The sequence below is a fragment of the Fundulus heteroclitus genome, chromosome 9, assembly GCF_011125445.2.
Source record: "Fundulus heteroclitus isolate FHET01 chromosome 9, MU-UCD_Fhet_4.1, whole genome shotgun sequence".
Classification (NCBI taxonomy): domain Eukaryota; kingdom Metazoa; phylum Chordata; class Actinopteri; order Cyprinodontiformes; family Fundulidae; genus Fundulus; species Fundulus heteroclitus.
Window position 1 is genome coordinate 9,347,598 of NC_046369.1, and position 13,162 is coordinate 9,360,759.

A 13,162-nucleotide genomic window follows, 5' to 3' on the forward strand; every position below is an offset into this window, starting at 1 on the left:
TAAGGGTCAAACTTACTTCATTGACATGAAATGCACTTCTTCACACTTAGACTCAGGTAAAATATTTTTTTTAATACGCCAACACTATGTGACAAAAAATAAATACTAAGATAACAGCTTCAGAGTTTTGCTCTTTTGTGGAAGAAAATGATCTAACATTAATTCTTGATCTGCTTTCATTTTGGTATTATTTTATTTATGTATTCAGTATTATTTCTCTTTTGTTAAATAAGAAATACAAACTGAAAAAGAATAGTTGACTGCCATAAGAGTCTTTAAGTGCCTTTTTGTGTCATTCTTTTTCCAATGGGAAATGCATTTCAGCACTTGTCCCTGTGCATCATACGGTAAAGCAGCCTTACTGTCTGCTTTAGAAGACAAGTGGTTGGCTGTGCTGATTGCCTCTTGTCTGCCTCACGAACCAGCAGCCAGGAGAGCAGTGATAATGGAAGGTGTAGGCACTGTGCACGCACTCCTGCCTCCATTAATTGTGTGGGTTCAATACCAGCTGGTTTTAAAATGTGAATCAGAAAAAGGTTTAGCTTGATTTATTATTTAGTATCTAATATATATTTTGCAATTATAAAGTAATTGTTGTTCCACTTGAGTGATGGCTCCCACAAAGCTTCCACTTTGAGCGCAGAATTTTGCACCTGACCTTCATGAGGATGAAAAAAAATAAAAAATGCTTTGGTGTTTATCAGAATTTGTCAGACCTCTCGAGATAAGTGGAAAGAATTCTGTGAAAATCCAAAACAGCAAATTTTTCTGACTTTGACCAGCTAATGACACCAAATAAGCATGCGTACAGTTTTATACAGTTATACAACGACTTTATGTACACCTTTAGCCTGCTCAGTTCCCTCTGATCAAATTGGACTAATATGTGTCTGTGTATGCATCTTGTTTCCTGCAGACAGTGATAGTGAAATCTCCAGCGGGACTGGAGATGTGTCCAAGGACTGTCCGGAGAAAATACTGGAGTCATGGGGAGGAATCCTCAGCAGATGGTAGGGCATCAAATGAGACACAATCTGAACAATGTGATGGCAGAAACATGAGAACCGATTGATATGGGAGCATAGTTCTTGAATCTTGACAGCTGGAGAGAAGAGTGAAGGTTAGAGAGTAATTATGTTGATTAGCAATTAAAACCCTTCTTTCTAATTCATATTACTTTCAAATATAAGGACAGAAGGATGTTTATTTGTCATATTAGGGTGTTTTGGTGACGTGTAACTATGGTAATGGTATAAAAACAACATAAAATGTAAAACCATAGAATGATACAACACAGAAAATATACTATATGCAATATAGTATATAAAATAAAGGAGTGCAGGCAATGTTCAGGTAGAGGCTACAATTATAGCAAATCATTTTTACACAGATAAAGTATCAGTCTTTATTTAATATTCTTAAAACACATATTGTTCACAAATGTACAAAAGTTCAAACATTTTTTTGCTCATCATCAAGAAATGCTTACTGGAAATGGAAACTGTTGCTGAATGAAGGTTGAAGGCGGGCTCTTCTTATTATCTTTAAGGTGCTTAAATTCAGCTTGTGAAACCACAGAAATGTAATAAGTCATTTAAAAGGAAACTGTTATATTATTTTAAGAAATGTCTGGGGTTCATTTATGCTGTGAGAGAGAGCAAGACTTTCAGGAGATACAAGAAGGTTGAACATACACGAGTACAGAAAAAGGTGCCCTGTTTTATCCTTTTGAACCTTAAAATCTATATGTAATGGAAATTGCTGGATTTCAAAATCTTGGCAACCTTTTGATAAACCTCAGAGTTTAGTTCAGGGACTAAAATACCTCAGTCTCAAACATGCAGCTAGCTTACTGTTTTAGTGTTGGTAGCTGCTATAGTGGCTAATATACAATACTAAAACAGTTGTCTGCTAAAACCATTTTAGAGTTACTGCTCTCACACACATGATTTGATATTTTCTGTTTGTAAAAATGAGGTTTGTATTATAGTTCTTATAGAGAAATGTCTCATCTTGTGCATATTTTCTAGTGCCGTGACACGAGTATGAAAAGGGAGGTCAGTGCAGACAAAGGTTTTACAGTAAACGTTATATGTCTGCTTTATTATTGCAGTTTGCTCGTTTCATCATACCCGTTAGAATGCCGTGCTCCAGATTTGAATCATAGCTGATGTTTGACGGTATAATGATTTGAACACTTTCATTTTAAACTGCTGTGGCACAGAGCCTGGGGGGCAGCAATTAACTGTACATGTCAAACTTCCCTATCAGAACTGCATATCGCAAAATTAGTCTCGTGTAACATAAATTGTTTGGTCCACGACTTTATTGATTTTTCAGCAGTCAGCCCTGCTCCATACAAATGGAATAAATAGTTTTTCACTTTATGTTTTTCTCACATTAAAAGAACCAACAGTCATTTTGATGGACAGAGAGTAACAGCCATAATGCAGATGAAACCTATTACATCAAATTTAAAGCTTTATTGGCATTTTAGCAAAATATATATTTGAATCCACAAGCTAAACCTAAGAAACCTAAATTGATAAGCTAAGGACTTCCTGTAGTTGGTCTCACGTTTGCTCACACAACAGAAGAGATTTTTGCCCACTTCTCTTTCTAGACCCCATTTAAGACACTGCTGCACTACTACGCATATTGTATTATCGTAGGTTATGTAAATATTGCATATTCTATTATTGTGTATTATGTAAATAGGCTGGAGTTTTTTCCACTGTCAAAAAGTTTTTCCTTTGCTCAATGTTTACTGTGGTGCTTACTCTTATCTTCTCCTCTTGGTGTTTCTTTAAAGCTAACTTTAGATTAGACCAGTTTGCTCTTTTTTTTCCCTCATTGTTAATAATTGTGTGTAACTGTCTGTGTGTTTGCTGCTGTCACATCCGAATTTCCCCAATGCGGTACAATAAAGGAATTCTTATTCCTAAATCTTTTAGGTTTCTTATTGGCTGCTTAGCATTTTAAAACTTCAGCGCTCTTCCATATAGTTTCTGTGGGAATGAGGTCTTTGATGCATTGATCATATATTTTGGCTCATTTTATTGTTCTGAGACCAATCAGGGACTCTTTTCTGTGTTCTGGCTGAGTGAAGAACTTGTCTTATGTTTGAGGAGACGTGGCCCCATCTATTGGTCCCTCCATACAGCTAAGTCGTCCTTACCTCTGTCAGAAAAACAGCCCTAATTATAATGCTAATACCTCCATGCTTTACTACACGAGGGTGTTTTTAGTTCTCTGAGTTGATGCTAACAGTACAGTTCAAGTTTGGTGATGCTTTCCTTCAAACCTTCTCTCGATCATTTAAGTGTTCGATAGGTGACTTAAAGGGGGCTTTTACATTTGCCTTCTTTTGTGGTAGGCTTTGAGGATTTTTATTTAAGAAGTATTTTGTTACCAATTGGGTTCTTGGTGACTGGACTGCCTTTAGATTATTAACAAGCTCTTCTTGTGGTTTTGAGCGAATCCCTTGAGCTCTTGAGTTCATTCTCCCTAGAGCTGCACAGTACATCTCAAAAATAAGATTATTGCATTTCTTTCCTGGTAGAGAAAGAATACTGTGTAGTGGGGTCTATGTTAGCAAGCAGAATGACATTAACACCATTAAGTATTTGTTTATTTATCATAAGTCATATAATTATACACTGATAGTTTTGCCTGCTGTATGTTTTACTAATAACGTGCAGCCCTGAGCCTCACCCCGTAAGGCAAGGTTCGTTATCTTCTCAGCAAGCTTCATGCTAATGATCTTGTAGCCAATTCAAGCCTTATGCAGATTTATTATATTTTTGCTTGTAGTTTTGAGGGACCCTTGGTCTTTGTCGTTAGGGTTGAAACGGTAGGAAACAGATTCTGGGGACGGGTGTGTTTTATACACACACCGAGTTGATCAGGAGTATCTTTGATTGTTTGACCGGCACAAATCTGACAGACATCTTGATTTTTTTAGAGTACCATAAAATTGTCAACTTTTAATCTCTTTCCAGGTCTCTGTCTTAAAAAAAAGGTTTTTGAATGTTTTTTTGTCATGTGGAGGCACAGCCGTACAACTAATATTCCACACAGAGTGGGTCTGCTGATGGGAATGTTGACAGTAAAATTAAACTGTGGTGTTTTTATCTCATGGGCATTACCCCATAGGAAATATACATAAAACAACACGTTGGTCCCGAAACAGCTACTTCAATTAAGATTGCACTTCAAAAAAGAAGGTTTGGGTATTTCAACGAGACATTAACCTTATTTTTATGAGATAAAAGTGTAGACGTGTTGGTGTGCATTTTGTTGTGTGCAACTGAAACTATATAGAGAACTGGATTTAATACATTGAATAGGTATCCTGTACAAAGGTTGTATAATTAAAGCCTAACACCAGGTCACACCTGGTGTTAGGCGTTAACTAAAAAAAAAGCCTGTTTGTAAAGAGCGGTACAGGCGCACTTCAGTATAATAAAGTCTTACCCTTGTGTTTTTTTTTTTTTTGGAACAGGCACGCAAACCTGTCCACTCGTCCGAAGGGTTTGCCCTCATTGGTCCGCGGCGGCATCCCCGAGCCGCTCAGAGCCGAAGTCTGGCAGCTGCTGGCCGGTTGCCACGACAACCATGACCTGCTTGAACACTACCGCATCCTCATCACCAAGGTAACGCACGGACACTTAGACACTCAGACCCGGGGAGGACGGCCACTTTTGGGAATTTGGAGTTGTGATGGCAAATCTTTGACCAAGCTCTTCCAGATGTATTGTTTGTATGTGCTGAAGTGAGACATTTTCTGCGTTGGCTTTAACCGACCCATCCATTCAGGATGTTGCTGTCAGGGGGGAAAAAACATTTTTTGTTGACAAAACAATCTGTTTTCTCTCTCTAACAATGGGCGGCCAGTTGCACTCCGCTGTTCCACATGAAACATCATCTCTCCAAATATGGTGGATCAGGTTCTAAACGACTAAAGTTTAGCTTCAGTGTTACTGCTGTGGTTCAGATTCTATTTGGTAAGATATCAGGAATAGTACGGGGTGTTTTATTTTCTGTCATGGAGGGTAGTTTAGCTGCCTCTCCCCTAGCTGTTGGTGTTAGCTGTCAGTTAGTTGTGTATGATGTTACAAAGCTGCTGGACTGTCTTTAGATTAGATTAGATTAGATTCAACTTTATTGTCATTACGCAGGTACAGGTACAAGGCAACGAAATGCAGTTTAGGTCTAACCAGAAGTGCAATAGCAGCAAGTGCAGGATAAACAATGGTCCCATAAGTACAGGACATGGGTTTCTACTGAGTAAATATAGAGATTGATACTATTATAAACAGAATTTTACTGATAGATTTGTCCTATGAATATAATATATAGATAACTAGTATTGTGAACTAAATTTACAGTTTTAAAACCATTCTTTAAAAAAAAATGCAGTGGGCTGTCTGAAAGCTGAGATATTAAAACAAATTTAATCTGTAAACCATAAATATTTGCAGAGTTTCAGTTAAATTTTACAAAAAGCAACGTGACAGAAAACAATTAAACACGTTTGCCTCGGTACTAAAACCAATTTGACTAATGTTTATTTTACAATATTACCCATATTTTAGTTTAGTGGTTTCACTGTTCTGTGCATTTGTTGAGAATCAGACAATCCATTACAGCACCAGCAACGATACTAGCCATGCCACGTCACAAACATCAATGTATTTTACTAGAATTTTCATTATGAGAGACAGAGTAGCGAATATTTGTGAAAAGAAATTGATGCATGGTTTTCAAAATGTGACATGAATTTATGTTTTCTTTAATCGGATACCTCTAAATAAGATACTATCAACCAGCAGCCTTTATAAAGTCACCTAATTAGGGCTTAGAGATGTATTAAATAACAAGAAACACACCTGAGATGTGTTGGGGATAAAGCAATATTCTAAGCGACTCACATCTATGAGAGTATTGGATGATCTAACATCTGATAAAGTAAAGGTACGGAGCAACTGCAAACCTACCCAGACATGGCCATCCAGCTAAACTGGGAGGCTGGACATGGAGAGCCTTATTTATATAGACTTTGAACTGATTACCAAAGCACAACACACTTTTCTGTTATTAGTACAAAATAGTAAAAATCATGTTTTCTATCATTTCCAGTTCACATTTAGACGGGACTTTGGTTAGGTCTGTCTAATAACACATTTAAAAAAAACACTGAAGTTTTAAGTTTTGACATAAAATGTGAAAAAGTGGAGGAATAAAAGGGAAATAAATACTTTTACAAGCTAGTATAGGATTACTAAGCATTTTTTCTTGATTTTATTTTATTTTTTTAGCTTGCAATAGCAGCCATTGGATGTCATATCTCAGCAGTCAAAAGAGACCTAAAGGCTGAGGTTTTTCTCCCATTTTCATATTATCACAATCAGATTTATTGGCCATGTTTATGTGCGCAAACAGGGAATTTAAATTTCACACGTTCCCAGCGTACATACATTAATTATTAATTATGTAAAATATTGTTTCTTCCCGTCACAGTTTTTGTTGTGTTTATGTGGAGAGTCGCTGAGTCATGACTTGTTGAGAGACTAATTCAGAGTGAACGGAGTGTTTTGTATGTGTTTTCTCTAGTATTTTGAAACATCAGTGACACTGCCATTCGTTAGAGCCGTTCTTCTGAACTGTGTGTCAAGTCAGAGATCACTTCAATTTAGCCGTGACATTTCAGTGCATGCACTGCTGTTACAGCTCAAAGTGGCCTTTTGCCCCCAGAGAGCTTCCAGGAATCCAGAATGAATTGTTAGACCTTTTGTATTTAGTGCTGTTTGAGCTTTTTTTACATACTCTTCAACCTATTTTGTCTCAGTTTGTGGGTTAGTTGGTTGTTTAATTTGGTCAAGATGCTCTTATACAAGGTTTTTTTTCACAATTATTGACTGGGCAATTATGAACTATTTCAGCAAGTTTCAAAGATACACATAATGAAAGGAGTAAATGCATTCCCCTGGTTTATGACATATGTTCTACCTTAAGCCTTAATTCCTTAATATTTCTCCCAGAGCTAGTTTTACCTTCTTAAACCCAACAGAAATGGCTTTATTTAAACATCTACTCTACTCTACTGCAGATTTTACTCGAAATAGAGATGGTAAATTATTGTGCTGTGTTGTTATCGGGAATTTAAAAAATCAGCAAGATAAGAATTATTTAACAACAAAACACTCTAACTGAGGATGTTTGAAACTTTCAAAGCTAACAATCTTATTGGTATTGTTACTTTTGCTTTTTGATTCATTGTTCCTCCTGTTGTTTCCCTGAGTGATAAAATAATAGAAGTTATGAATGACGGTTATTATTGTCTGCTGTTTTGCAGCACAGGTGCTCAATTTTATTGTGTCTTGTGTACGAAAGTAACCTGATCGATAATTTTTTATATTTTTAGTGGAAGTCTGACTTTAGGCATTAACAGATGTATTGCCAAAAAGAGTGATGCATTTCTAGTGTCACTTTTCTCATTATCACAAGAAAAAACACAAAATGTAATAAGATCTAATTCTGTATCTCTCATCTGACCCCATTACAATAGAAAATAATTTATACAATGTATTACAAATGTTTACATTACACTTATTTAAAAGTTATAGCACTATAAATGTTGTGTTTTAACTAATGGCTTAACCTTAGGCAAGGCAAGGCAAGGCAAATTTATTTATATAGCACAATTCAGTACAAAGACAATGCAAAGTGCTTTACATGATTAAAACATAGCAAAATAAAACAGAATAAGAGCAAGTAGGAATAAAATATAGATAGAAAATAGAACAAAAAAGTGGTGATTCAGTTAACTAGGACAGTTGAAGGCAATTTTAAACAAATGTGTTTTTAATCTTGATTTAAAAGAACTCAGGCTTTCCGCACTTTTACAGTTTTCTGGAAGTTTGTTCCAGATAATTGGAGCATAGGAACTAAAAGCTGCTTCTCCATGTTTGGTTCTGGTTCTAGGTATGCAGAGCAGGCTGGAGTCAGAAGACCTGAGTGGTCTGGAGGGTTTATACGCTGATAACAAGTCTGTGATGTATTTAGGAGCTAAGCCATTTAAGGATTTATAGACTAACAGAAGTATTTTAAAGTCTATTCTCTGAGATACAGGGAGCCAGTGTAAGGACTTTAGAACTGGGGTGATGTGCTCTACTTTCTTAGTCTTAGTGAGGACGCGGGCAGCAGCGTTCTGGATCAGCTGCAGCTGTCTGATCCACTTTTTAGGCAGACCTGTGAAAACACCGTTGCAGTAATCAATTCGACTAAAAATAAACGCATGGATTAGTTTTTCTAGATCCTGCTGAGACATCAGTCCTTTAATCCTAGAAATGTTCCTCAGGTGATAGAAAGCCGACCTTGTAACTGTCTTTAGATGCTTTTGAAGGTTCAGGTCTGAGTCCATCACTACACCCAGGTTTCGGGCCTGATTTGTGGTTTTTAGCTGAAGCGACTGAAGCTGTGTGCTAACTTTTGATCTTTCCTCTATTGGTCCAAATATTATTACTTCAGTTTTGTTTTTATTCAATTGGAGAGAATTTTGGCACATCCACGTATTGATTTCTTCTAGGCATTTACTCAGTGCCTGAACTGGTTCATAGTCACCTGGTGACATAGTGATGTAGAGCTGTGTGTCGTCTGCATAGTTATGGTAGCTGATGTTGTTATTTTTTATTATCTGGGCTAGAGGGAGCATGTAGATATTGAATAGGAGGGGACCCAGAATGGACCCTTGGGGAACCCCAAATGGGATTTTTGTCATCTCTGATGTAAAGTTACCTACTGATACAAAAAATTCCCTGTCCTTTAAGTAGGATTTAAACCAGTTGAGTGCTGTACCAGAGAGGCCGACCCAGTTCTCCAGGCGTTCTAACAGAATGGAGTGATCGACAGTATCAAATGCTGCACTAAGGTCCAATAGAACCAGCATGGTGGTTCTTCCACAGTCTGTATTTATATGGATGTCATTAAACACCTTGATCAGGGCGGTCTCTGTACTGTGGTGAGCACGGAAACCTGACTGGAAAACGTCAAATCGGCTGGTCGTTGTTAAGAAGGTGTTTAATTGTTGAAACACAGCTTTTTCAATAATCTTACTGATAAAGGGGAGGTTTGAGATGGGCCTGTAGTTCTGGAGTAGAAGTTTGTCTAAATTATTCTTTTTCAGCAGTGGTTTGATAATTGCTGTTTTTAGGGACTGGGGGAAAACACCTGACAGGAGGGACGTGTTTATTATCTGAGTCAAATCAGACGCTATGACAGGTAAAACTTTTTTAAAGAAAGCTGTGGGTAGAACATCAAGGCAGCTGGAGGAGGAACTTAGCTGCTGAATGATCTGCTCTAAGCTTTTGGAGTTTATTTGGCTGAATTGGGACATTTTGTCAGGATAAGTTCCAGCTGAGTACGGCTTTGGTTCTGGAGCTGGTGTGGAAGTACAAACTGATCCTCTAATTTTTAGGATTTTCTCAGTAAAGAAGTTAGCAAATTCATTGCAGGCCCTGGTGGAGTGGAGTTCTGAAGCCACGGACACAGGATGATTTGTTAACCTGTCGACTGTGGAAAATAAGACACGAGCATTATTAATGTTTTTCTTAATGATCTCAGAGAAGAAAGATTCTCTTGCATTTTTCAATTGTAAGTTATATCTGTTAAGTCTCTCTTTATAGATGTCATAGTGAACCTGGAGTGTATTCTTTCTCCACCTGCGTTCAGCTTTTCGACATTCCCTCTTTTCACTTCTAACTGATGGAGCATTTCTCCAAGGAGATTTTTTCTTCCCGGAAACAACTTTCACTTTAACTGGAGCAATGCAGTCAATGATGTCTGAGACTTTAGACTGAAAGTTATCTACTAGCTCATCTACTGAGTTGCAGCCCAAGGTTGAAGTAGCAGAGTAAGCTTGAATAAAAGTTTCAGTGGCATTGTCCTTAAAGGTGCGTTTTCTTACGATGTCCCTTTGGCTAAATGAGTCACTGGTAATGATACATTCAAAGGTAACGGAGAAGTGATCGGATAAGGCAACATCAGTTACATTGACCTGTGAAATGTTTAGACCTTTAGTGATGATTAAGTCTAAAATATGCCCCTGCTTGTGTGTTGGCTGTTTAACATTCTGAGTTAAACCAAAGTTTCTAAGTGTGTCACACAGTTCCTTACTTGCCCAAAAGAGTTTGTCTAGAATATGTTAGTCAGACCACCCATCATAAAATCGAAATCTGGTTCAATAAGTGTTTATATATTTGGGAATGCCCCCAAACTAAGCTTTAGTATCAGATCGGTTCCTGCCGTGTTATGATTGATTGCTGTCTGAGTCGCCACCAGCCAATGTATGGGCTGTTTGATGAGTGGACATGCTGCAAATTAGTTTCCCATTGGGGACAGGACAATTACTATTAATCATTGATCTCTGTTCTTTGCATTCTCTCTGGGGTTTTGGGTCAGATGTGCAGTAATGGAACTGCTGTAAAGAAAAAACTGAAAATGCCAACATTTCTGCATGGTTTAACTTTTTAATAATCAAAAACCAGGAGCTTCAGTTGTCAACTCATGCTTTGACACTTTGGGCATTTCTCGGTTGTGGTTTGTAGAACTACGTTTCAGTACCGCCATTTACAATTCATTTAATTTGAACGTGTGTACAGACTGGCAAGTTTTTAATCTTGTTAATTAAAAAAACTAAAACACAAAAAAAGACTGAAGGAACAACACGAACCCAAGTTGTTTCAAGGTTGCAGACATTGACACGGCATTGTTATTAATTACTTAAACATTATGTAATTTAAAGGTTAGCTCTGTACAATGCTAACCTGACTCCGCCAGATAGATTTGCTCCGCATATCCATCTGGAAACCTTCCGTTGAAGTAATTTTGGGAAGGGGCGAAAATACTGGTTAGCTGATTGGCCTATGTTGGTGATAGACGGGCCAAATGAACCAATCAGATTCGTCGTCACTCTGTTACGAGCGACGACGAAAACACAACCACAAGCCAAGCTACTCTTGCTGCTGCAGGTAAAGGCTCGTTAGCTCAGCAAAGAAATACTCTGTAATTCCAATAAAACTTGCTCGATAGCCACGCTAACGCTAGTTTCATCACCTGAAGCCGCCATGCTGTTAAGACTGAACTGACGCGCTTCCCGTTGCGTCACACCTCAACCCGCCTCAAAGCCAACGCTGATTGGACGTTCGTTTGGTGAACGGCTCCAAATTTTCTTTAACGGAGAGTAGCCAGACTGATCTGCGAGTGAAACCTTGAAAGCTCGCGAGATCAGGATGGTCTCACGAGGCTAGTACAATGCAGGCTGAAACTCGTTTTCTGCAAATACTTAAACAAAAGAATTCAGAATTTGTATCACATTACAGAAAAACCTTGATTGGAGCATGGCTTGTATCTCTTTTTATGTTTTTATTTAGAATAACACTGACTTATGTAACCGTAGGAAGGATCTAAAATATGAAACCGGCACCCATAGACGAGAGAAAAATGTTACTTTGACACTGATAGTCAGTTGGCCCGTAACTCTGGGATTTTAGTGCTGCTCATTTAACAAATGACTCAGTAAGAGAAGTAAAGTTCAGACGTGGGAGTATTAGTCACACACAGACACGGCTTTTAATTACCATTAGCTCAGTATGAGGCTACAGCTAACTTGTCAGATAGAGATACCTGATAAGGTGTGGTGTCACATCAGGACCACAGTCTGCAGGGCATTTTACATAAAATGTGCCCTTCTTGTGTGTCGCTTTAGTCGGATGCCGCCATATAAAATCTAGAGAAACAACTTGTCTCCATAAGTCACATCATTCGTAAACAGTCCACCATGTGTTTAATTTAATCCCAGGATAAATCCAGCTGTTCTCCAAAGCCTTGTTTGGGAACAACAGTGAACAAACAGTATCATGAAGACCAAGGAGCGCACAAAACAGGTCAAGGAGAGGTTGAAAGCAGAGTGAGGTTATAAATTAATACTCCAAGCTTTAAGCATCTTACAAAAGCACTGTTTATTCCAACATCTGACAAGAAAAACAGAATAGCACAACAGCATGCTGACGAAAAAAGGCGACACAAAAATGTGATCTTTTGGTCCTCATAACACTATCGCTGTAACCCCCCTTAAATAAAACACACACATTGTGAGACACGGTGGCGGCAGCATCAGGCTGATGTCAGGTTAATGTGAGCAGGGACAGGGAAGCTGGCAGAAAAAGATGGCTCTACAGCGCATTGACTCAGGGAGGCTGAATACATGCCAAATGTTTTAAATCTTTTACTTGTAAAACTTTAGAAAACTGCATTATCCTTTTCCTTTTCCTTCACAAATATGTGATACCCTGTGTTGGTCTATCGCATAAAATACTCCTTAAAATACATCACAGTTTGTGGTTGTAAATATTTTGTTACCCCGCAACTTATCGATTCGCTTTTTTATTTTTCAAATGTTTATGTGCTACACATTAGTATAGTTTCCTCAGCATTTGTGCTAGTAATAATATTAATAATTATAATCAGTTTATTATAATATGATAAAAAAATTGAGTAAACATGACTGAACAAAATAAAAGTTAGGATGCAGGGTTGCTTAAAATAATAGCACCTCTGTTAGTAAGCATTTTGAAGAACTGTATGGTTTTTGTGTTGGTCTCAGGCTGCCTGGAAGTCCGTTTTAGATATTAAGAAATTTAAATAACGTAAAGGTAGCATCTTAAGATCAATGTCCAGATGAGCAGCTGTTTGAATAAAAGATCCGCACAGCCCAAGGACATTATGGCTGAAAAAATACTGTGTGACTAGCTGGAGACCCTCCTCGGCTTTATAGACAATCCGATACTTTTCCACGCGGAGCGCGGTGAAGCTATCTGCTTTAATCAATAAGCAGAGAGAGGAAGATTAGAGAGGAGTGCAGGCCCAGAAGTATGAGGTTGTTGTGATTGAAGAGCGAGAAGAAGGGGAAAAAGTAAAGAGGGGTTACATCAATAGCATTTGCTTGTATGTTTCTCTTGTGAGAGAAGGTTGTTTTTCTCTGCTCTTTACCTTTCTGTGTGCCCTCTTTATGTTTCTCTCACCTTTTTATGTGTTGCTTGGGGACAACTTCTTTTCTGCCTTTTTATCTGTCTGTCCCTTCTTATTTTTCTCACATTTTTCT

At 37.9% G+C, this 13,162-nt stretch overlaps 1 protein-coding gene across 1 annotated transcript in view; it reads left to right on the forward strand.

Annotated features, from left to right (window-relative positions):
• rabgap1l (RAB GTPase activating protein 1-like) overlaps nt 1-13,162 on the forward strand; it is a 156,332-nt gene that overhangs the window by 45,144 nt on the left and 98,026 nt on the right. Inside the window, exons 12-13 of the mRNA XM_036140978.1 lie at nt 917-1,010; nt 4,505-4,655. Of these exons, the coding sequence (XP_035996871.1) occupies nt 917-1,010; nt 4,505-4,655 (245 nt within the window). The remainder of the gene's footprint in view (nt 1-916; nt 1,011-4,504; nt 4,656-13,162) is intronic.